This window comes from Thunnus maccoyii, chromosome 24 (assembly GCF_910596095.1).
Source record: "Thunnus maccoyii chromosome 24, fThuMac1.1, whole genome shotgun sequence".
Taxonomy (NCBI): domain Eukaryota; kingdom Metazoa; phylum Chordata; class Actinopteri; order Scombriformes; family Scombridae; genus Thunnus; species Thunnus maccoyii.
In genome coordinates this window covers 8,688,235-8,711,358 of record NC_056556.1, presented here as the reverse complement: position 1 = coordinate 8,711,358, position 23,124 = coordinate 8,688,235, and the positions used below count along the sequence as shown (strand labels likewise).

At 44.6% G+C, this 23,124-nt stretch overlaps 1 protein-coding gene and 23 non-coding genes across 24 annotated transcripts; 23 read left to right on the top strand and 1 right to left on the bottom strand.

Annotated features, from left to right (window-relative positions):
- Nucleotides 1-262: 262 nt before the first annotated feature.
- trnam-cau lies at nt 263-335 on the top strand. The gene has a single exon. It is a non-coding gene; the product is annotated as a tRNA-Met (tRNA).
- A 547-nt stretch (nt 336-882) lies between these two features.
- trnag-gcc lies at nt 883-953 on the top strand. Its single transcript has one exon. It is a non-coding gene; the product is annotated as a tRNA-Gly (tRNA).
- A 640-nt stretch (nt 954-1,593) lies between these two features.
- On the top strand, nt 1,594-1,666 carry trnam-cau. Its single transcript has one exon. It is a non-coding gene; the product is annotated as a tRNA-Met (tRNA).
- A 547-nt stretch (nt 1,667-2,213) lies between these two features.
- On the top strand, nt 2,214-2,284 carry trnag-gcc. The gene has a single exon. It is a non-coding gene; the product is annotated as a tRNA-Gly (tRNA).
- Nucleotides 2,285-2,913: 629 nt separating this feature from the next.
- trnam-cau lies at nt 2,914-2,986 on the top strand. The gene has a single exon. It is a non-coding gene; the product is annotated as a tRNA-Met (tRNA).
- A 547-nt stretch (nt 2,987-3,533) lies between these two features.
- Nucleotides 3,534-3,604, top strand: trnag-gcc. Its single transcript has one exon. It is a non-coding gene; the product is annotated as a tRNA-Gly (tRNA).
- Nucleotides 3,605-4,244: 640 nt separating this feature from the next.
- trnam-cau lies at nt 4,245-4,317 on the top strand. The gene has a single exon. It is a non-coding gene; the product is annotated as a tRNA-Met (tRNA).
- Nucleotides 4,318-4,864: 547 nt separating this feature from the next.
- trnag-gcc lies at nt 4,865-4,935 on the top strand. The gene has a single exon. It is a non-coding gene; the product is annotated as a tRNA-Gly (tRNA).
- Nucleotides 4,936-5,575: 640 nt separating this feature from the next.
- Nucleotides 5,576-5,648, top strand: trnam-cau. Its single transcript has one exon. It is a non-coding gene; the product is annotated as a tRNA-Met (tRNA).
- Nucleotides 5,649-6,193: 545 nt separating this feature from the next.
- On the top strand, nt 6,194-6,264 carry trnag-gcc. Its single transcript has one exon. It is a non-coding gene; the product is annotated as a tRNA-Gly (tRNA).
- Nucleotides 6,265-6,904: 640 nt separating this feature from the next.
- Nucleotides 6,905-6,977, top strand: trnam-cau. The gene has a single exon. It is a non-coding gene; the product is annotated as a tRNA-Met (tRNA).
- A 547-nt stretch (nt 6,978-7,524) lies between these two features.
- trnag-gcc lies at nt 7,525-7,595 on the top strand. The gene has a single exon. It is a non-coding gene; the product is annotated as a tRNA-Gly (tRNA).
- Nucleotides 7,596-8,224: 629 nt separating this feature from the next.
- Nucleotides 8,225-8,297, top strand: trnam-cau. Its single transcript has one exon. It is a non-coding gene; the product is annotated as a tRNA-Met (tRNA).
- Nucleotides 8,298-8,844: 547 nt separating this feature from the next.
- trnag-gcc lies at nt 8,845-8,915 on the top strand. Its single transcript has one exon. It is a non-coding gene; the product is annotated as a tRNA-Gly (tRNA).
- Nucleotides 8,916-9,544: 629 nt separating this feature from the next.
- trnam-cau lies at nt 9,545-9,617 on the top strand. The gene has a single exon. It is a non-coding gene; the product is annotated as a tRNA-Met (tRNA).
- A 547-nt stretch (nt 9,618-10,164) lies between these two features.
- trnag-gcc lies at nt 10,165-10,235 on the top strand. The gene has a single exon. It is a non-coding gene; the product is annotated as a tRNA-Gly (tRNA).
- A 640-nt stretch (nt 10,236-10,875) lies between these two features.
- On the top strand, nt 10,876-10,948 carry trnam-cau. The gene has a single exon. It is a non-coding gene; the product is annotated as a tRNA-Met (tRNA).
- Nucleotides 10,949-11,495: 547 nt separating this feature from the next.
- On the top strand, nt 11,496-11,566 carry trnag-gcc. The gene has a single exon. It is a non-coding gene; the product is annotated as a tRNA-Gly (tRNA).
- Nucleotides 11,567-12,206: 640 nt separating this feature from the next.
- Nucleotides 12,207-12,279, top strand: trnam-cau. Its single transcript has one exon. It is a non-coding gene; the product is annotated as a tRNA-Met (tRNA).
- A 545-nt stretch (nt 12,280-12,824) lies between these two features.
- Nucleotides 12,825-12,895, top strand: trnag-gcc. The gene has a single exon. It is a non-coding gene; the product is annotated as a tRNA-Gly (tRNA).
- A 640-nt stretch (nt 12,896-13,535) lies between these two features.
- On the top strand, nt 13,536-13,608 carry trnam-cau. The gene has a single exon. It is a non-coding gene; the product is annotated as a tRNA-Met (tRNA).
- Nucleotides 13,609-14,155: 547 nt separating this feature from the next.
- trnag-gcc lies at nt 14,156-14,226 on the top strand. The gene has a single exon. It is a non-coding gene; the product is annotated as a tRNA-Gly (tRNA).
- Nucleotides 14,227-14,855: 629 nt separating this feature from the next.
- trnam-cau lies at nt 14,856-14,928 on the top strand. Its single transcript has one exon. It is a non-coding gene; the product is annotated as a tRNA-Met (tRNA).
- Nucleotides 14,929-17,307: 2,379 nt separating this feature from the next.
- Nucleotides 17,308-22,196, bottom strand: LOC121891810. The gene is made up of 10 exons (XM_042404403.1): nt 21,724-22,196; nt 21,166-21,196; nt 20,477-20,970; nt 20,275-20,331; nt 20,058-20,084; nt 19,669-19,926; nt 18,150-18,185; nt 17,972-18,028; nt 17,822-17,858; nt 17,308-17,383 (listed from the first exon to the last, which is right to left on the bottom strand). The coding sequence occupies exons 1-9, from the start codon at nt 21,764-21,766 to the stop codon at nt 17,842-17,844; spliced, it is 1,020 nt and encodes a 339-aa protein (XP_042260337.1). The 5' UTR covers nt 21,767-22,196; the 3' UTR covers nt 17,308-17,383; nt 17,822-17,841.
- Between the last annotated feature and the right edge of the window lie 928 nt (nt 22,197-23,124).

The window sequence follows — 23,124 nt, the reverse complement described above, 5'->3', positions numbered from 1 at the left end:
GAATATAAGAGACAATCCCAATTGCATGACCTTGAAAGCCCAGAAGTTTTGGTTTGCTGCTGGCGTTGGTTAGTCCAATATTGGCAAGGTCGACCAGCCGTTACTACCATGAGAGAGCTGACAGAAGATGCTTGGGTTTGAAGCTAAGGGTACGATGTCGAATAAGCAATTGTAAAGCAAACAAAGGGAAGTGGCGGAACAACCCAGCAGCCGAAGCATTTGTGCACGAGTAACCACCCATTTGGAGTGGTGTGTCTTGTGGGCCTCGTTGGCGCAGTAGGCAGCGCGTCAGTCTCATAATCTGAAGGTCGTGAGTTCGAGCCTCACACGGGGCAAGTGTTTTGTTCTATCTATGGCTTTGCCTGGAATCATGTCCAGTCGGATATGGAGGTGTTTAGGGCGTACCAGCAGAGATCTTGTGGTGTTGAATGGTTTGTGGTAAGTGCTCGCTGAGTTTGACCTTTGTGAGAGACTCTCACTGCGAGGCCTCTGGAGGTCCTTGTTAAGTTGACAGTATCCATTTGTCAGTTTAGGCGAGCTGACTCTGTTTTGAGGAAATTCTCTTTGGTTTTTTGTCATGAGACAAAACAATCCGTAAAGGCTTAAATACACGAGACACCCACCAGCCAGTAAAGCTCTCTTGCAAGAGACAGAAGATAGAAGATTTTACAGAGAGCACCAAAACGAGTGCATGAAACTCAACTTCTACCTCAGACACACACCAAACTACTCTAGCAGTTAGTACCCAGAGAGAAACATCAGAGTAGGCTGGAGTTTTGAGACATTTCCAACTCATACGGCACTAGAAGGAAACCGTGGCGGGAAGGAACAGAGGGAAAAGTGTTCCAACGTCCGAGTGGAAAAAGCGAGTAAAGCACGAGAGCATTGGTGGTTCAGTGGTAGAATTCTCGCCTGCCACGCGGGAGGCCCGGGTTCGATTCCCGGCCAATGCAGCGAGGTTTTAGAGGCTAGGGGCACTCTGTAGGCAGCGCAGTGGGAAAGGTACCGGCGGAGAAATGGTCAAACAAGAGTCGTTGAGTCTCCCGTCAGGTATCACAATGTTGCACGCGGTTGCGAACATGAAAAGTGGCAGAAAAGTCGCGGGAGTGAGAAGTCCCCAGTTCTGATGTTGGAAAGCTGTTGGGGAAGTCCTTCTCGTGACGTATACTGGTACTCCAAATGTCCAAGCAGAGCTGAGTATGTAAATTATATACTTTACACTACATCTGCAAACTTCAGGCTTGCCAGAGGTAAGTCGGAGCCTTGTTTTGGTCTTTATGTATTGAGGGCCTTAGTATCATACCTTCCGGGAGAGATTTCAGAAGACGGTGGAATATAAGAGACAATCCCAATTGCATGACCTTGAAAGCCCAGAAATTTTGGTTTGCTGCTGGCGTTGGTTAGTCCAATATTGGCAAGGTCGACCAGCCGTTACTACCATGAGAGAGCTGACAGAAGATGCTTGGGTTTGAAGCTAAGGGCACGATGTCGAATAAGCAATTGTAAAGCAAACAAAGGGAAGTGGTGAAACAACCCAGCAGCCGAAGCATTTGTGCACGAGTAACCACCCATTTGGAGTGGTGTGTCCTGTGGGCCTCGTTGGCGCAGTAGGCAGCGCGTCAGTCTCATAATCTGAAGGTCGTGAGTTCGAGCCTCACAAGGGGCAAGTGTTTTGTTCTATCTATGGCTTTGCCTGGAATCATGTCCAGTCGGATATGAAGGTGTTTAGGGCGTACCAGCAGAGATCTTGTGGTGTTGAATGGTTTGTGGTAAGTGCTCGCTGAGTTTGACCTTTGTGAGAGACTCTCACTGCGAGGCCTCTGGAGGTCCTTGTTAAGTTGACAGTATCCATTTGTCAGTTTAGGCGAGCTGACTCTGTTTTGAGGAAATTCTCTTTGGTTTTTTGTCATGAGACAAAACAATCCGTAAAGGCTTAAATACACGAGACACCCACCAGCCAGTAAAGCTCTCTTGCAAGAGACAGAAGATAGAAGATTTTACAGAGAGCACCAAAACGAGTGCATGAAACTCAACTTCTACCTCAGACACACACCAAACTACTCTAGCAGTTAGTACCCAGAGAGAAACATCAGAGTAGGCTGGAGTTTTGAGACATTTCCAACTCATACGGCACTAGAAGGAAACAGTGGCGGGAAGGAACAGAGGGAAAAGTGTTCCAACGTCCGAGTGGAAAAAGCGAGTAAAGCACGAGAGCATTGGTGGTTCAGTGGTAGAATTCTCGCCTGCCACGCGGGAGGCCGGGGTTCGATTCCCGGCCAATGCAGCGAGGTTTTAGAGGCTAGGGGCACTCTGTAGGCAGCGCAGTGGGAAAGGTACCGGCGGAGAAATGGTCAAAAAAGAGTCGTTGAGTCTCCCGTCAGGTATCACAATGTTGCACGCGGTTGCGAACATGAAAAGTCGCGGGAGTGAGAAGTCCCCAGTTCTGATGTTGGAAAGCTGTTGGGGAAGTCCTTCTCGTGACGTATACTGGTACTCCAAATGTCCAAGCAGAGCTGAGTATGTAAATTATATACTTTACACTACACCTGCAAACTTCAGGCTTGCCAGAGGTAAGTCGGAGCCTTGTTTTGGTCTTTATGTATTGAGGGCCTTAGTATCATACCTTCCGGGAGAGATTTCAGAAGACGGTGGAATATAAGAGACAATCCCAATTGCATGACCTTGAAAGCCCAGAAATTTTGGTTTGCTGCTGGCGTTGGTTAGTCCAATATTGGCAAGGTCGACCAGCCGTTACTACCATGAGAGAGCTGACAGAAGATGCTTGGGTTTGAAGCTAAGGGCACGATGTCGAATAAGCAATTGTAAAGCAAACAAAGGGAAGTGGTGAAACAACCCAGCAGCCGAAGCATTTGTGCACGAGTAACCACCCATTTGGAGTGGTGTGTCCTGTGGGCCTCGTTGGCGCAGTAGGCAGCGCGTCAGTCTCATAATCTGAAGGTCGTGAGTTCGAGCCTCACACGGGGCAAGTGTTTTGTTCTATCTATGGCTTTGCCTGGAATCATGTCCAGTCGGATATGAAGGTGTTTAGGGCGTACCAGCAGAGATCTTGTGGTGTTGAATGGTTTGTGGTAAGTGCTCGCTGAGTTTGACCTTTGTGAGAGACTCTCACTGCGAGGCCTCTGGAGGTCCTTGTTAAGTTGACAGTATCCATTTGTCAGTTTAGGCGAGCTGACTCTGTTTTGAGGAAATTCTCTTTGGTTTTTTGTCATGAGACAAAACAATCCGTAAAGGCTTAAATACACGAGACACCCACCAGCCAGTAAAGCTCTCTTGCAAGAGACAGAAGATAGAAGATTTTACAGAGAGCACCAAAACGAGTGCATGAAACTCAACTTCTACCTCAGACACACACCAAACTACTCTAGCAGTTAGTACCCAGAGAGAAACATCAGAGTAGGCTGGAGTTTTGAGACATTTCCAACTCATACGGCACTAGAAGGAAACAGTGGCGGGAAGGAACAGAGGGAAAAGTGTTCCAACGTCCGAGTGGAAAAAGCGAGTAAAGCACGAGAGCATTGGTGGTTCAGTGGTAGAATTCTCGCCTGCCACGCGGGAGGCCGGGGTTCGATTCCCGGCCAATGCAGCGAGGTTTTAGAGGCTAGGGGCACTCTGTAGGCAGCGCAGTGGGAAAGGTACCGGCGGAGAAATGGTCAAACAAGAGTCGTTGAGTCTCCCGTCAGGTATCACAATGTTGCATGCGGTTGCGAACATGAAAAGTGGCAGAAAAGTCGCGGGAGTGAGAAGTCCCCAGTTCTGATGTTGGAAAGCTGTTGGGGAAGTCCTTCTCGTGACGTATACTGGTACTCCAAATGTCCAAGCAGAGCTGAGTATGTAAATTATATACTTTACACTACACCTGCAAACTTCAGGCTTGCCAGAGGTAAGTCGGAGCCTTGTTTTGGTCTTTATGTATTGAGGGCCTTAGTATCATACCTTCCGGGAGAGATTTCAGAAGACGGTGGAATATAAGAGACAATCCCAATTGCATGACCTTGAAAGCCCAGAAATTTTGGTTTGCTGCTGGCGTTGGTTAGTCCAATATTGGCAAGGTCGACCAGCCGTTACTACCATGAGAGAGCTGACAGAAGATGCTTGGGTTTGAAGCTAAGGGCACGATGTCGAATAAGCAATTGTAAAGCAAACAAAGGGAAGTGGTGAAACAACCCAGCAGCCGAAGCATTTGTGCACGAGTAACCACCCATTTGGAGTGGTGTGTCCTGTGGGCCTCGTTGGCGCAGTAGGCAGCGCGTCAGTCTCATAATCTGAAGGTCGTGAGTTCGAGCCTCACACGGGGCAAGTGTTTTGTTCTATCTATGGCTTTGCCTGGAATCATGTCCAGTCGGATATGAAGGTGTTTAGGGCGTACCAGCAGAGATCTTGTGGTGTTGAATGGTTTGTGGTAAGTGCTCGCTGAGTTTGACCTTTGTGAGAGACTCTCACTGCGAGGCCTCTGGAGGTCCTTGTTAAGTTGACAGTATCCATTTGTCAGTTTAGGCGAGCTGACTCTGTTTTGAGGAAATTCTCTTTGGTTTTTTGTCATGAGACAAAACAATCCGTAAAGGCTTAAATACACAAGACACCCACCAGCCAGTAAAGCTCTCTTGCAAGAGACAGAAGATAGAAGATTTTACAGAGAGCACCAAAACGAGTGCATGAAACTCAACTTCTACCTCAGACACACACCAAACTACTCTAGCAGTTAGTACCCAGAGAGAAACATCAGAGTAGGCTGGAGTTTTGAGACATTTCCAACTCATACGGCACTAGAAGGAAACAGTGGCGGGAAGGAACAGAGGGAAAAGTGTTCCAACGTCCGAGTGGAAAAAGCGAGTAAAGCACGAGAGCATTGGTGGTTCAGTGGTAGAATTCTCGCCTGCCACGCGGGAGGCCGGGGTTCGATTCCCGGCCAATGCAGCGAGGTTTTAGAGGCTAGGGGCACTCTGTAGGCAGCGCAGTGGGAAAGGTACCGGCGGAGAAATGGTCAAACAAGAGTCGTTGAGTCTCCCGTCAGGTATCACAATGTTGCACGCGGTTGCGAACATGAAAAGTGGCAGAAAAGTCGCGGGAGTGAGAAGTCCCCAGTTCTGATGTTGGAAAGCTGTTGGGGAAGTCCTTCTCGTGACGTATACTGGTACTCCAAATGTCCAAGCAGAGCTGAGTATGTAAATTATATACTTTACACTACACCTGCAAACTTCAGGCTTGCCAGAGGTAAGTCGGAGCCTTGTTTTGTTCTTTATGTATTGAGGGCCTTAGTATCATACCTTCCGGGAGAGATTTCAGAAGACGGTGGAATATAAGAGACAATCCCAATTGCATGACCTTGAAAGCCCAGAAGTTTTGGTTTGCTGCTGGCGTTGGTTAGTCCAATATTGGCAAGGTCGACCAGCCGTTACTACCATGAGAGAGCTGACAGAAGATGCTTGGGTTTGAAGCTAAGGGTACGATGTCGAATAAGCAATTGTAAAGCAAACAAAGGGAAGTGGCGGAACAACCCAGCAGCCGAAGCATTTGTGCACGAGTAACCACCCATTTGGAGTGGTGTGTCCTGTGGGCCTCGTTGGCGCAGTAGGCAGCGCGTCAGTCTCATAATCTGAAGGTCGTGAGTTCGAGCCTCACACGGGGCAAGTGTTTTGTTCTATCTATGGCTTTGCCTGGAATCATGTCCAGTCGGATATGAAGGTGTTTAGGGCGTACCAGCAGAGATCTTGTGGTGTTGAATGGTTTGTGGTAAGTGCTCGCTGAGTTTGACCTTTGTGAGAGACTCTCACTGCGAGGCCTCTGGAGGTCCTTGTTAAGTTGACAGTATCCATTTGTCAGTTTAGGCGAGCTGACTCTGTTTTGAGGAAATTCTCTTTGGTTTTTTGTCATGAGACAAAACAATCCGTAAAGGCTTAAATACACGAGACACCCACCAGCCAGTAAAGCTCTCTTGCATGGGACAGAAGATAGAAGATTTTACAGAGAGCACCAAAACGAGTGCATGAAACTCAACTTCTACCTCAGACACACACCAAACTACTCTAGCAGTTAGTACCCAGAGAGAAACATCAGAGTAGGCTGGAGTTTTGAGACATTTCCAACTCATACGGCACTAGAAGGAAACCGTGGCGGGAAGGAACAGGGAAAAGTGTTCCAACGTCCGAGTGGAAAAAGCGAGTAAAGCACGAGAGCATTGGTGGTTCAGTGGTAGAATTCTCGCCTGCCACGCGGGAGGCCCGGGTTCGATTCCCGGCCAATGCAGCGAGGTTTTAGAGGCTAGGGGCACTCTGTAGGCAGCGCAGTGGGAAAGGTACCGGCTGAGAAATGGTCAAACAAGAGTCGTTGAGTCTCCCGTCAGGTATCACAATGTTGCACGCGGTTGCGAACATGAAAAGTGGCAGAAAAGTCGCGGGAGTGAGAAGTCCCCAGTTCTGATGTTGGAAAGCTGTTGGGGAAGTCCTTCTCGTGACGTATACTGGTACTCCAAATGTCCAAGCAGAGCTGAGTATGTAAATTATATACTTTACACTACACCTGCAAACTTCAGGCTTGCCAGAGGTAAGTCGGAGCCTTGTTTTGGTCTTTATGTATTGAGGGCCTTAGTATCATACCTTCCGGGAGAGATTTCAGAAGACGGTGGAATATAAGAGACAATCCCAATTGCATGACCTTGAAAGCCCAGAAATTTTGGTTTGCTGCTGGCGTTGGTTAGTCCAATATTGGCAAGGTCGACCAGCCGTTACTACCATGAGAGAGCTGACAGGAGATGCTTGGGTTTGAAGCTAAGGGCACGATGTCGAATAAGCAATTGTAAAGCAAACAAAGGGAAGTGGTGGAACAACCCAGCAGCCGAAGCATTTGTGCACGAGTAACCACCCGTTTGGAGTGGTGCGTCCTGTGGGCCTCGTTGGCACAGTAGGCAGCGCATCAGTCTCATAATCTGAAGGTCGTGAGTTCAAGCCTCACACGGGGCAAGTGTTTTGTTCTATCTATGGCTTTGTCTGGAATCATGTCCAGTCGGATATGAAGGTGTTTAGGGTGTACCAGCAGAGATCTTGTGGTGTTGAATGGTTTGTGGTAAGTGCTCGCTGAGTTTGACCTTTGTGAGAGACTCTCACTGCGAGGCCTCTGGAGGTCCTTGTTAAGTTGACAGTATCCATTTGTCAGTTTAGGCGAGCTGACTCTGTTTTGAGGAAATTCTCTTTGGTTTTTTGTCATGAGACAAAACAATCAGTAAAGGCTTAAATACACGAGACACCCACCAGCCAGTACAGCTCTCTTGCAAGAGACAGAAGATAGAAGATTTTACAGAGAGCACCAAAACGAGTGCATGAAACTCAACTTCTACCTCAGACACACACCAAACTACTCTAGCAGTTAGTACCCAGAGAGAAACATCAGAGTAGGCTGGAGTTTTGAGACATTTCCAACTCATACGGCACTAGAAGGAAACAGTGGCGGGAAGGAACAGAGGGAAAAGTGTTCCAACGTCCGAGTGGAAAAAGCGAGTAAAGCACGAGAGCATTGGTGGTTCAGTGGTAGAATTCTCGCCTGCCACGCGGGAGGCCGGGGTTCGATTCCCGGCCAATGCAGCGAGGTTTTAGAGGCTAGGGGCACTCTGTAGGCAGCGCAGTGGGAAAGGTACCGGCGGAGAAATGGTCAAAAAAGAGTCGTTGAGTCTCCCGTCAGGTATCACAATGTTGCACGCGGTTGCGAACATGAAAAGTCGCGGGAGTGAGAAGTCCCCAGTTCTGATGTTGGAAAGCTGTTGGGGAAGTCCTTCTCGTGACGTATACTGGTACTCCAAATGTCCAAGCAGAGCTGAGTATGTAAATTATATACTTTACACTACACCTGCAAACTTCAGGCTTGCCAGAGGTAAGTCGGAGCCTTGTTTTGGTCTTTATGTATTGAGGGCCTTAGTATCATACCTTCCGGGAGAGATTTCAGAAGACGGTGGAATATAAGAGACAATCCCAATTGCATGACCTTGAAAGCCCAGAAATTTTGGTTTGCTGCTGGCGTTGGTTAGTCCAATATTGGCAAGGTCGACCAGCCGTTACTACCATGAGAGAGCTGACAGAAGATGCTTGGGTTTGAAGCTAAGGGCACGATGTCGAATAAGCAATTGTAAAGCAAACAAAGGGAAGTGGTGAAACAACCCAGCAGCCGAAGCATTTGTGCACGAGTAACCACCCATTTGGAGTGGTGTGTCCTGTGGGCCTCGTTGGCGCAGTAGGCAGCGCGTCAGTCTCATAATCTGAAGGTCGTGAGTTCGAGCCTCACAAGGGGCAAGTGTTTTGTTCTATCTATGGCTTTGCCTGGAATCATGTCCAGTCGGATATGAAGGTGTTTAGGGCGTACCAGCAGAGATCTTGTGGTGTTGAATGGTTTGTGGTAAGTGCTCGCTGAGTTTGACCTTTGTGAGAGACTCTCACTGCGAGGCCTCTGGAGGTCCTTGTTAAGTTGACAGTATCCATTTGTCAGTTTAGGCGAGCTGACTCTGTTTTGAGGAAATTCTCTTTGGTTTTTTGTCATGAGACAAAACAATCCGTAAAGGCTTAAATACACGAGACACCCACCAGCCAGTAAAGCTCTCTTGCAAGAGACAGAAGATAGAAGATTTTACAGAGAGCACCAAAACGAGTGCATGAAACTCAACTTCTACCTCAGACACACACCAAACTACTCTAGCAGTTAGTACCCAGAGAGAAACATCAGAGTAGGCTGGAGTTTTGAGACATTTCCAACTCATACGGCACTAGAAGGAAACAGTGGCGGGAAGGAACAGAGGGAAAAGTGTTCCAACGTCCGAGTGGAAAAAGCGAGTAAAGCACGAGAGCATTGGTGGTTCAGTGGTAGAATTCTCGCCTGCCACGCGGGAGGCCGGGGTTCGATTCCCGGCCAATGCAGCGAGGTTTTAGAGGCTAGGGGCACTCTGTAGGCAGCGCAGTGGGAAAGGTACCGGCGGAGAAATGGTCAAAAAAGAGTCGTTGAGTCTCCCGTCAGGTATCACAATGTTGCACGCGGTTGCGAACATGAAAAGTCGCGGGAGTGAGAAGTCCCCAGTTCTGATGTTGGAAAGCTGTTGGGGAAGTCCTTCTCGTGACGTATACTGGTACTCCAAATGTCCAAGCAGAGCTGAGTATGTAAATTATATACTTTACACTACACCTGCAAACTTCAGGCTTGCCAGAGGTAAGTCGGAGCCTTGTTTTGGTCTTTATGTATTGAGGGCCTTAGTATCATACCTTCCGGGAGAGATTTCAGAAGACGGTGGAATATAAGAGACAATCCCAATTGCATGACCTTGAAAGCCCAGAAATTTTGGTTTGCTGCTGGCGTTGGTTAGTCCAATATTGGCAAGGTCGACCAGCCGTTACTACCATGAGAGAGCTGACAGAAGATGCTTGGGTTTGAAGCTAAGGGCACGATGTCGAATAAGCAATTGTAAAGCAAACAAAGGGAAGTGGTGAAACAACCCAGCAGCCGAAGCATTTGTGCACGAGTAACCACCCATTTGGAGTGGTGTGTCCTGTGGGCCTCGTTGGCGCAGTAGGCAGCGCGTCAGTCTCATAATCTGAAGGTCGTGAGTTCGAGCCTCACACGGGGCAAGTGTTTTGTTCTATCTATGGCTTTGCCTGGAATCATGTCCAGTCGGATATGAAGGTGTTTAGGGCGTACCAGCAGAGATCTTGTGGTGTTGAATGGTTTGTGGTAAGTGCTCGCTGAGTTTGACCTTTGTGAGAGACTCTCACTGCGAGGCCTCTGGAGGTCCTTGTTAAGTTGACAGTATCCATTTGTCAGTTTAGGCGAGCTGACTCTGTTTTGAGGAAATTCTCTTTGGTTTTTTGTCATGAGACAAAACAATCCGTAAAGGCTTAAATACACGAGACACCCACCAGCCAGTAAAGCTCTCTTGCAAGAGACAGAAGATAGAAGATTTTACAGAGAGCACCAAAACGAGTGCATGAAACTCAACTTCTACCTCAGACACACACCAAACTACTCTAGCAGTTAGTACCCAGAGAGAAACATCAGAGTAGGCTGGAGTTTTGAGACATTTCCAACTCATACGGCACTAGAAGGAAACAGTGGCGGGAAGGAACAGAGGGAAAAGTGTTCCAACGTCCGAGTGGAAAAAGCGAGTAAAGCATGAGAGCATTGGTGGTTCAGTGGTAGAATTCTCGCCTGCCACGCGGGAGACCCGGGTTCGATTCCCGGCCAATGCAGCGAGGTTTTAGAGGCTAGGGGCACTCTGTAGGCAGCGCAGTGGGAAAGGTACCGGCGGAGAAATGGTCAAACAAGAGTCGTTGAGTCTCCCGTCAGGTATCACAATGTTGCACGCGGTTGCGAACATGAAAAGTGGCAGAAAAGTCGCGGGAGTGAGAAGTCCCCAGTTCTGATGTTGGAAAGCTGTTGGGGAAGTCCTTCTCGTGACGTATACTGGTACTCCAAATGTCCAAGCAGAGCTGAGTATGTAAATTATATACTTTACACTACACCTGCAAACTTCAGGCTTGCCAGAGGTAAGTCGGAGCCTTGTTTTGGTCTTTATGTATTGAGGGCCTTAGTATCATACCTTCCGGGAGAGATTTCAGAAGACGGTGGAATATAAGAGACAATCCCAATTGCATGACCTTGAAAGCCCAGAAATTTTGGTTTGCTGCTGGCGTTGGTTAGTCCAATATTGGCAAGGTCGACCAGCCGTTACTACCATGAGAGAGCTGACAGAAGATGCTTGGGTTTGAAGCTAAGGGCACGATGTCGAATAAGCAATTGTAAAGCAAACAAAGGGAAGTGGTGAAACAACCCAGCAGCCGAAGCATTTGTGCACGAGTAACCACCCATTTGGAGTGGTGTGTCCTGTGGGCCTCGTTGGCGCAGTAGGCAGCGCGTCAGTCTCATAATCTGAAGGTCGTGAGTTCGAGCCTCACACGGGGCAAGTGTTTTGTTCTATCTATGGCTTTGCCTGGAATCATGTCCAGTCGGATATGAAGGTGTTTAGGGCGTACCAGCAGAGATCTTGTGGTGTTGAATGGTTTGTGGTAAGTGCTCGCTGAGTTTGACCTTTGTGAGAGACTCTCACTGCGAGGCCTCTGGAGGTCCTTGTTAAGTTGACAGTATCCATTTGTCAGTTTAGGCGAGCTGACTCTGTTTTGAGGAAATTCTCTTTGGTTTTTTGTCATGAGACAAAACAATCCGTAAAGGCTTAAATACACAAGACACCCACCAGCCAGTAAAGCTCTCTTGCAAGAGACAGAAGATAGAAGATTTTACAGAGAGCACCAAAACGAGTGCATGAAACTCAACTTCTACCTCAGACACACACCAAACTACTCTAGCAGTTAGTACCCAGAGAGAAACATCAGAGTAGGCTGGAGTTTTGAGACATTTCCAACTCATACGGCACTAGAAGGAAACAGTGGCGGGAAGGAACAGAGGGAAAAGTGTTCCAACGTCCGAGTGGAAAAAGCGAGTAAAGCACGAGAGCATTGGTGGTTCAGTGGTAGAATTCTCGCCTGCCACGCGGGAGGCCGGGGTTCGATTCCCGGCCAATGCAGCGAGGTTTTAGAGGCTAGGGGCACTCTGTAGGCAGCGCAGTGGGAAAGGTACCGGCGGAGAAATGGTCAAACAAGAGTCGTTGAGTCTCCCGTCAGGTATCACAATGTTGCACGCGGTTGCGAACATGAAAAGTGGCAGAAAAGTCGCGGGAGTGAGAAGTCCCCAGTTCTGATGTTGGAAAGCTGTTGGGGAAGTCCTTCTCGTGACGTATACTGGTACTCCAAATGTCCAAGCAGAGCTGAGTATGTAAATTATATACTTTACACTACACCTGCAAACTTCAGGCTTGCCAGAGGTAAGTCGGAGCCTTGTTTTGTTCTTTATGTATTGAGGGCCTTAGTATCATACCTTCCGGGAGAGATTTCAGAAGACGGTGGAATATAAGAGACAATCCCAATTGCATGACCTTGAAAGCCCAGAAGTTTTGGTTTGCTGCTGGCGTTGGTTAGTCCAATATTGGCAAGGTCGACCAGCCGTTACTACCATGAGAGAGCTGACAGAAGATGCTTGGGTTTGAAGCTAAGGGTACGATGTCGAATAAGCAATTGTAAAGCAAACAAAGGGAAGTGGCGGAACAACCCAGCAGCCGAAGCATTTGTGCACGAGTAACCACCCATTTGGAGTGGTGTGTCCTGTGGGCCTCGTTGGCGCAGTAGGCAGCGCGTCAGTCTCATAATCTGAAGGTCGTGAGTTCGAGCCTCACACGGGGCAAGTGTTTTGTTCTATCTATGGCTTTGCCTGGAATCATGTCCAGTCGGATATGAAGGTGTTTAGGGCGTACCAGCAGAGATCTTGTGGTGTTGAATGGTTTGTGGTAAGTGCTCGCTGAGTTTGACCTTTGTGAGAGACTCTCACTGCGAGGCCTCTGGAGGTCCTTGTTAAGTTGACAGTATCCATTTGTCAGTTTAGGCGAGCTGACTCTGTTTTGAGGAAATTCTCTTTGGTTTTTTGTCATGAGACAAAACAATCCGTAAAGGCTTAAATACACGAGACACCCACCAGCCAGTAAAGCTCTCTTGCATGGGACAGAAGATAGAAGATTTTACAGAGAGCACCAAAACGAGTGCATGAAACTCAACTTCTACCTCAGACACACACCAAACTACTCTAGCAGTTAGTACCCAGAGAGAAACATCAGAGTAGGCTGGAGTTTTGAGACATTTCCAACTCATACGGCACTAGAAGGAAACCGTGGCGGGAAGGAACAGGGAAAAGTGTTCCAACGTCCGAGTGGAAAAAGCGAGTAAAGCACGAGAGCATTGGTGGTTCAGTGGTAGAATTCTCGCCTGCCACGCGGGAGGCCCGGGTTCGATTCCCGGCCAATGCAGCGAGGTTTTAGAGGCTAGGGGCACTCTGTAGGCAGCGCAGTGGGAAAGGTACCGGCTGAGAAATGGTCAAACAAGAGTCGTTGAGTCTCCCGTCAGGTATCACAATGTTGCACGCGGTTGCGAACATGAAAAGTGGCAGAAAAGTCGCGGGAGTGAGAAGTCCCCAGTTCTGATGTTGGAAAGCTGTTGGGGAAGTCCTTCTCGTGACGTATACTGGTACTCCAAATGTCCAAGCAGAGCTGAGTATGTAAATTATATACTTTACACTACACCTGCAAACTTCAGGCTTGCCAGAGGTAAGTCGGAGCCTTGTTTTGGTCTTTATGTATTGAGGGCCTTAGTATCATACCTTCCGGGAGAGATTTCAGAAGACGGTGGAATATAAGAGACAATCCCAATTGCATGACCTTGAAAGCCCAGAAATTTTGGTTTGCTGCTGGCGTTGGTTAGTCCAATATTGGCAAGGTCGACCAGCCGTTACTACCATGAGAGAGCTGACAGGAGATGCTTGGGTTTGAAGCTAAGGGCACGATGTCGAATAAGCAATTGTAAAGCAAACAAAGGGAAGTGGTGGAACAACCCAGCAGCCGAAGCATTTGTGCACGAGTAACCACCCGTTTGGAGTGGTGCGTCCTGTGGGCCTCGTTGGCACAGTAGGCAGCGCATCAGTCTCATAATCTGAAGGTCGTGAGTTCAAGCCTCACACGGGGCAAGTGTTTTGTTCTATCTATGGCTTTGTCTGGAATCATGTCCAGTCGGATATGAAGGTGTTTAGGGTGTACCAGCAGAGATCTTGTGGTGTTGAATGGTTTGTGGTAAGTGCTCGCTGAGTTTGACCTTTGTGAGAGACTCTCACTGCGAGGCCTCTGGAGGTCCTTGTTAAGTTGACAGTATCCATTTGTCAGTTTAGGCGAGCTGACTCTGTTTTGAGGAAATTCTCTTTGGTTTTTTGTCATGAGACAAAACAATCAGTAAAGGCTTAAATACACGAGACACCCACCAGCCAGTACAGCTCTCTTGCAAGAGACAGAAGATAGAAGATTTTACAGAGAGCACCAAAACGAGTGCATGAAACTCAACTTCTACCTCAGACACACACCAAACTACTCTAGCAGTTAGTACCCAGAGAGAAACATCAGAGTAGGCTGGAGTTTTGAGACATTTCCAACTCATACGGCACTAGAAGGAAACCGTGGCGGGAAGGAACAGAGGGAAAAGTGTTCCAACGTCCGAGTGGAAAAAGCGAGTAAAGCACGAGAGCATTGGTGGTTCAGTGGTAGAATTCTCGCCTGCCACGCGGGAGGCCGGGGTTCGATTCCCGGCCAATGCAGCGAGGTTTTAGAGGCTAGGGGCACTCTGTAGGCAGCGCAGTGGGAAAGGTACCGGCGGAGAAATGGTCAAAAAAGAGTCGTTGAGTCTCCCGTCAGGTATCACAATGTTGCACGCGGTTGCGAACATGAAAAGTCGCGGGAGTGAGAAGTCCCCAGTTCTGATGTTGGAAAGCTGTTGGGGAAGTCCTTCTCGTGACGTATACTGGTACTCCAAATGTCCAAGCAGAGCTGAGTATGTAAATTATATACTTTACACTACACCTGCAAACTTCAGGCTTGCCAGAGGTAAGTCGGAGCCTTGTTTTGGTCTTTATGTATTGAGGGCCTTAGTATCATACCTTCCGGGAGAGATTTCAGAAGACGGTGGAATATAAGAGACAATCCCAATTGCATGACCTTGAAAGCCCAGAAATTTTGGTTTGCTGCTGGCGTTGGTTAGTCCAATATTGGCAAGGTCGACCAGCCGTTACTACCATGAGAGAGCTGACAGAAGATGCTTGGGTTTGAAGCTAAGGGCACGATGTCGAATAAGCAATTGTAAAGCAAACAAAGGGAAGTGGTGAAACAACCCAGCAGCCGAAGCATTTGTGCACGAGTAACCACCCATTTGGAGTGGTGTGTCCTGTGGGCCTCGTTGGCGCAGTAGGCAGCGCGTCAGTCTCATAATCTGAAGGTCGTGAGTTCGAGCCTCACACGGGGCAAGTGTTTTGTTCTATCTATGGCTTTGCCTGGAATCATGTCCAGTCGGATATGAAGGTGTTTAGGGCGTACCAGCAGAGATCTTGTGGTGTTGAATGGTTTGTGGTAAGTGCTCGCTGAGTTTGACCTTTGTGAGAGACTCTCACTGCGAGGCCTCTGGAGGTCCTTGTTAAGTTGACAGTATCCATTTGTCAGTTTAGGCGAGCTGACTCTGTTTTGAGGAAATTCTCTTTGGTTTTTTGTCATGAGACAAAACAATCCGTAAAGGCTTAAATACACGAGACACCCACCAGCCAGTAAAGCTCTCTTGCAAGAGACAGAAGATAGAAGATTTTACAGAGAGCACCAAAACGAGTGCATGAAACTCAACTTCTACCTCAGACACACACCAAACTACTCTAGCAGTTAGTACCCAGAGAGAAACATCAGAGTAGGCTGGAGTTTTGAGACATTTCCAACTTATTCTGTACCAGAAGGAAACTATTGCAAGAAGGAACAGAAGGAAAAGTAGGGGTAGCAGGGATGTTATGGTGTTGAATGGTTTGTGTTAAGTTCCTACTGAGTTGATGATTAAACAATGCAGAGCACTTTTTTTTTGCTTGTAGCCAGATTGAGAATTCAAATTAGTCGAACATGGTTTGAAAGCTACTGTGTTAAGCTAACTAGAACACTGGGGTACATCACCCAAATCTGTATCAATCATGGAGTGGATAAGTAGCTCAGAAGTGTAGCATAGCAAAGTTAATGCTAACCATGTCATGTAAGTGAATGAAAGATGCTAAAATACCTAGATTCTTAGTTTGGGAGATATAGTTCAATAAAAACACAGATATGTGTGATCTACCTTAGTCTGCTAATTAGCCGATTAATCAAGATAACTAGCTGACTACTGGGGTAGTTGATAATAAGCTCAAAAATTTCGTATAGAAAAGCTAATGCCTACCGTTTCATGTAAGTGAATGGAAGATGCTAAAATGATTAGCGCCATACTCCAGGGGGTATAGTTAAATAAAAACAAAGATTCAGGTGGTCTAACCTCGTTTGTTGGTTAGTGGATTATTCAAGCTTTCTAACCAAGTAGGGTCCATTTGATAGATTTGGCAGTTAATAGCAAAACGTTTAAGCTATGCTAACTGTTTCATGTATGTCAATGGAGAATGCTAATACCAGTAGCTCAATTTTCCGGGAGGTATAGTTAAATAAAAACACAGATTTAGGTGGTCCAACCTATGTTGCTAGTTAGACGATTAGTCAAGCTTTCTAGCCAAGTAGGGTCCATTTGATAGATTTGGTCATTTATTCCATATCAGCAAAACATTTTAGTGAGTATAATGGTACTTGAGCTGAAAGTGAGCTGTCAATCAAACGTGATCTCAGTATGCCCACACAATCCTGAGAAATGGTTTGAGCAGTCAAATCAGCTGTTTTTGAGCTAGGTTTTCTAATAGTTGTGAATGTTTATTTTCATTCAGATTTTTGTGGATGCTTAATGAGATATTCAACCATGATATCATATATGCATTTTACTATTTCAAGCCACATTGTCAGAGGCTTTAAGTAAAGTGTTTGAGTACTTCCTCCACCATTGGTGATAAGAACTACCAAAGAGACTGAATTGAAAAGGTTTAGAGAGTTAAGCTCTATTCCCATTCCTCACACGCAGGAATAGTCTGCATGAGTGGTGTTTAGGGGACAGACACTGTTCTCTCTTGGTATTGAGAAATTGGCCACTTCCGAACAGGCATGTTTTGAACGAGCGCTGCACTACTTATTCTGAAATGGGCCACTCTGCATACTGAGTGCTTTTACTTTTGGTACTTTAAATATATTTTGTTGCTAATACTTCTGTGCTTACTTAGAAAAAAATGAATGCACTTTAAGTGCATTCAATGATAAGTATTTGCTACTTTTACTTACTTCACTTTACTTCACTTCTACTTCACTTCACTGAAAACATTATGGCCTGCACAATGTCTGAGATGTGAATAACAACAGAACCGTGGTGCTGTATAAAAGTTTTTTATTCAGGACAATAGGTAGACATATCCATGTCTGTAGAAAGCTTGCTAATTCCAAAACCACAGAGCTAGTCAAGCAAGGCATTAGTTGATTGGATATATAGACAAAACAAGCAATTTTCCTGACATTTTGTAAACCAAATGATTAGATGATTAATCAAGAAGATTAAAAAATACCCTCTATAGCTATTTTATATATGACACCTAATAGTATTTTCAGACACAAGCTGGCTGCCAAAAGACAGCAAGTAGAGTAAAAAGAAGAATTATGAGAAAAGGAAAGAAGAAATTAAGTTACAGAGCGTGATAAAAGAATTCAAAGACACAATATGAATTAAAATATGCATATTAAAATGCAAAAGACTATGACTGAATACATCAGTAGAGTGCGTCCTCATCTTGATCATGCAGTGTTCTTCACTGTTGAGCAGTTTCAGTCCTATTTCAAAAAAGGGGGGAAAAAACTTGATTTGAGTTTCAAGTGAGTTTATTTAGTTAAAAATATTCACAGTCCCGTAGTGTGCCTGATGTATTTCTGGGTTCAATATAATTGTTTCTAAACTAATATTTCACAGCTACTCACATTTGAGGAAGAATTACTTATAATTATACTGTAAGTCTGAATGATTTTGTACTCAAATTCTTTATTTAACTATGGGAACAGAAATTATAATGACATGTGCTCATTGTGAAACTGAATAATCAAAACAGACTGAACCTACCTGTTTCTACAGTATTATTAAAGAGAAAGAAAAAAAAAATTGAGAAATGTGACTAACTATCCAAAACATATAGTATAAATTCAAAACTAAACTAAAAATAAATATAAAGTATCTAAAATATAATCTTTATTGTGGTCATACTGAGTCACACTTACAGAGTAGGTCAGCATTGCCATCATTGTACAAACAGAACTGCAAAATGAAAACACATGAAAAAATAACTGCAGGAAGTTTAACCACATTTTAAGTCATGTAGTCCATCAGTGTCAATATCATAATATGACATGTTTGTGTCAATTACATACCGCAGCCACCAATCAATACAGTAAGTAAACTGAGGTCTGAGGTCTGCTGCTTCTGCTCTACAAAAGAAGCAAGAATTTAAAATAGCATCAGAAGCACCACCAAACTTTTGATTTTTATTCATAATAACACTTTGAAAATTGAATTCATATTGTAAGACGGCATAGTCTTGACACTTACTGCTTTCAATGGGGCTGTTTTCCATGATGGAACAAGCTGTTTAAGGGAGACAAAAGGTTGCAGTTATATAAACAGTAGTAGCCTGTTGTACATGTACAGGAAATTAACAGCAAATGTCAAAGCACAGGGTGGACACAAAAAGATGATGCAATTCAATGCACTGATTCTTTTAGATATAGATAATATATGTTAATATGGGGATTAGGGATGTCAGCAGGTAACCGCTAATCGGTAAACCGCCAAGAATATTTTTGACCGGTTACGCATGTTGGTCTATAGGTTAATTTGCACCCTGTGCTAATGGCTAGACAATTGCGTTAGACAAGCTAGACAAGTGTTGCATTATGGGTTGTTTGTAGCATTAATGTTGCTAGGCTAACTAGTGTCTTAAAGTCTGTGTTTATAGTCAGTGTGTTAGAGTCAATCATCCCTAAAAATGTTTTGTTAGTCCAGTTTAACCTGCAGGAGTTTCTGAAGGCTTGTGTAAAGTGAAAATGAGTCCAAAGCGTCTTCTGACGTCTCTACTGCAGAAACGGAATATGTCAAGCTGTCAAATACCACTGTCACAGATTGTAAGAAGCTCAGAAAGACACACAGACAGTCTTATAAACGCTAACTGCTTCCAAGAGCCTGGCAGGACAGTGTGTGAGTATGTAACTATACTGTGATGACATTCAAAAAGTAAGGTTATTTTTGGAATGGGGGTAGGTGGGGGCGGGGGGTATATGCTTAGTATTATTTATATTCGTTATGCCATCAAGAGCTACTGTGACTAAAAGCATTGAAAAACCCTTTGTGGAGAAGAAGGATGAGTTAAAAGTCAAGCTAACATTAGCTCCGACCACCAACTGCTTGACAGCTCTCAATGCTCTCACAAATGAAAGCTACATCTCAACTTTTCTTAAAAATTAACCGGTTAGTTATTGGTTAATGGATGCTGGTCGGTTGACTTCAAAATTAACTGAAACTGACATCTCTAATGAGGATTATAAATATTATGAAGAGATGAAGCTGCAAACCATAGTTAAAATATGTTTGAGGAATGCGCACAATAAGCATTGATTTGGTGTGTTTCAAGTCAAAAGATGACCAAACATCTGTAGGTCTAAGATATCCAGACTATAGATATAACCAGGGTTTTCAGCAGTGTTCTGGCAGGAGGTGGGCTCCTACCAAAACTCTGCTAACATCATAAAAATTAAGAGAAAACACAATTTTACAGGAAATGAGCAGAGGTACCATTTCACGGAAAAAATGGCATATATTCTATGACTGTGATATATTTAGGTCATCATGTTCAAATTAAACTGATCATGACACAAGATGCGACCAAAGATTTGAGTGCCTTTCCACCTCAGCTTAACGATTTCCTAGAGAAAACCCTCATAACTGCTAGTTCAACATCATTTTATTAACCCAGTGTCTGGGGAAAAAAGGAAATCACCACTTAGAGCTTATTGAAAAATGGAGCAGAGATATATTTTGTGATAAGATGTATATATATTTATGTAATACATACAGACTGCAGGGGTGTTTACGATATGCTCTCCATCACTATCTTCCACCTCCAGTCTTCCTACATCCCCTGAGCAGATGATGGCGATGCTGGATTCCACATAGCACACAGCACAACTCTTAGAAGAAGGTGCAGGGATTCCAGAGCATCCTGGAAATGACTGGTTTAGGCGTCTGTGGTACAGATGAGTGTCAGCAGTTTCATATATGTTCACCAACTTTGGACATGTATCCTTGTCCATGCAGGAAAAACACTTGACTGCTGTCAAAACAGAGAAAAAAAGCATTGATGAGTAGCTCCCAGGCGTAAATGTGTGTACATTTAAATTATACAGAAAGGATTTCTTTCTTGCTATAATAATATTTGAAATAACAAAATCAGTCTTATCTTACACTTCTGGTCTGCTGCAGGTTGAGCACCTATGGCAGATAATGTAAGGAAAATATCAATTAGTTTAAAAAATATACTGCGCTTTGTGGGTCAAAACAGTGTTCACAGTACACTATGAGAAGTAATCGAAGCTCCCATTCAAGACAGTCAAATCTAAATAAATGAATAAAATGCAGTGCAAAGATGCAATGCAGTATATTTGTGTGTCACACCACATACCAGCATTGCCCCCACAGGCACGAATATTTATGAATGTCATCCAACCTAGAAGGCACCCTGAAAACATAAAAGAAAAAATAGAAACTTTTGGATTTAACTCCAAGATTATATTAATTATTGCATGTACATAGATTTGGGAATAACATGAGAATCATACATTAATTAAATAATATTGCACAAAATTAGTAATTAGTTTAATTACATTTCCATTTCTTCGTGGCTGCTCTTTTTCTGCGACGGTTCCTATTTCTCCCTTCTCTAGGAACCAATGGTGAGCCTTTTGGTTTTGCTTGGTTTCCCTCGGTGTCCATCTTGCTGGTGCAGCTCTGCTCTCCTCCCACCACCTCCTCAGCATCTGTAATGGCTGTTGTTCCGGGTAAAGTGCTGACAGTCAGGGCTTGGGGTGTGGCTTGTGGTGGAAAGTTGCTTTTTTGAACCAGAGTGGACAGTTTTAAGAAGTCCCCTTCAGCAGCTGCAGGGTATGCCTCAGGCTCTGTGTGGCGCATCATGGACAGGACATCTACAGGCCCAAACACTGATGGGTGTTGCCTAATCTTTCCAACCATCTCAGGGCTCTCAAAGATTTCCCGTAGTTCGCTTGTCGGAATCGGTATCACAGAGCTGACTTTAATCTCTATGGGCAAAGCACTTTTATCACTGAACTTGTGCCTCATGTTGGAGGAGAGGCCAGCATCACTGTTTGATGAAAAAAGGCACATTTCATTTCGAGAATAAACTTTTCAATGAAAACTAATATGAAATAGATTTTTCAGCCGCATTTATGGAAACAGGTACAAACATGCAGCTAAAATCAAAATGACTCCAGCCATCACTGCTTGAGCACTGAATTACATGACATTTAGAATAAAAGAGAAAGAGACACAAACATACCCACTCTCCTGAATGTGCAGGGCACGGCCACCTTCAAGTGTAAAACAATACAGTAAAACTATTAACAACAGCTATAATTTAAAAAATACTAATATATTTTAGTCTTAAGCACTGATTAGATTACATTACCAGAAAAAGCTAGTCAGCCACGTTTAAACTTTAAAATAATCTCACCAGTTGATAAAAAAAAATTATACACTCTAATTTTGACCCTAAAAATGTAGATATATGTACAGTAGTCAGATAATGATGCGTAACAGAAATGCTAAAAGTTCCTGTATGTGATTATGATGCAACATACAGCAACACGGGCTACTTGTGATGTAGATGCCATTGTAGTTTGCTACTGGCATGATTTCAGCGGCAAAAATATGAAGAAAATAATTTATTTTGTCATTGAAGTTAATAAAACTCGGAATTTGTTCAAAGGCTACATGATGAAAGTCCTCAAGTGCAAGCCTTGAATGAATGACATGAAGCACTGCAGACGAACACAGGAAATATCCTTCTTCTCGCCTAAGGCAATCAAATGAGAGAAATTGAAGTAAACAAACTTACTCTCTGGCTGAGGATTGATAATATCATCTGTTGGGTGGGTCATTGTTGTCAAAACGAGCAACAACGCAGCAGTAAAGGTGTTGTATGATCTCTGTCTTTAAGCAGACTGCCCAAACCAGGAAATGAATCGCAGTTAGGGTGTTCCCATTAACAAACTATAACACAAGACCTCCATCTGGTGGAAGAAACGTGAGGCTTCAAGATACTCACTCCACTCAGGCGGATGTAGTTTAACAAATACAATAGGCTAAGCACAGGAGAAACTGTGTGTTTTACGTTTTATGTGTTAATGTGTCAATCATCTGCTGAAAGTGGAAAGTTTCTCCTTGCTCAATGAAAATATGATCTTAAGGGGCAGGCCTATGAGCAGGATTTGTGACATCACAGCTAGTTTTGTGATGGCAGCCACGCATTTAATGGATAAATAATGGATTACTCCTGGAAAGCTATTGATGTAGCACTTTTCTCCTTATGAAAATAACACAGAGATTATTCGACCAATGAGAATTTAGTCGGACGAGAGCATATCGACCAACTAAAAGACCAGTCGACCAGCAGACTACAGCCCTACAAAGATCGATGTCATTCCGTATACATAGCTCTGACATTCCTAGAGGAAATGTACATATCTGCCCACTATTTATCTAGTCTTTCGTCAAAAAGTCGCTTACTTTTGTTGGACAAGACAAATGCAATATACAAAGTAGCTGAAAGGCTTAATTTCGCCTCTGTTCTTCTCCGGTCACTGACACTGAGTGAAGATTTGAGGAAGAGAGACTGAGTTGAAGCGGTTACAGCGCCAAAAAGCATCAGTGGCCGGAAGGCGCACTACCTCGGTAGTGGTTTAGCATTACCATAGAGAATGACTGGGAAACAGTTTAGGGCAGTTTAGCTAAACTCTCGGGGCACGTGCGGGAGGCCTGGGTTTGATTCTTGGTCAATGCAACTTCAGGACTGCAACAAGCTTTTAACTTTTCATTCAGTATACTCAAAAAAGGAGTTCACAGTGAACTTGTGAAGTTTTCATGGAATTTTAGATGCTCAGTTTTCCATTTTTCAGAGCACTTCAAAGTTAAATTGAATTATGTTGAGTTGAATGGAAAGTCCATTCTTAATGCTGGAAACAACGTGATTGGCAAAACAATCTCACCACAAAGTCAACCAGCAGTTTCTAGTGAGTAACCACCCATTTGTGGCTAAATCATGCTTTCCATGTTCAACACCTGCGGACTTGCATGTGGATCGTGGATGCACACACAGTTCTATATATACTTTTTCGAAGATCCATGGACACAGACATATTCCACATGTGCACACTAATAAAGAAAAGTGACATCTTACTGAGAAAAGGGATAAAACACATACATACAGTAGATGAGACAGGCAGCCGTTTGCTTTTCT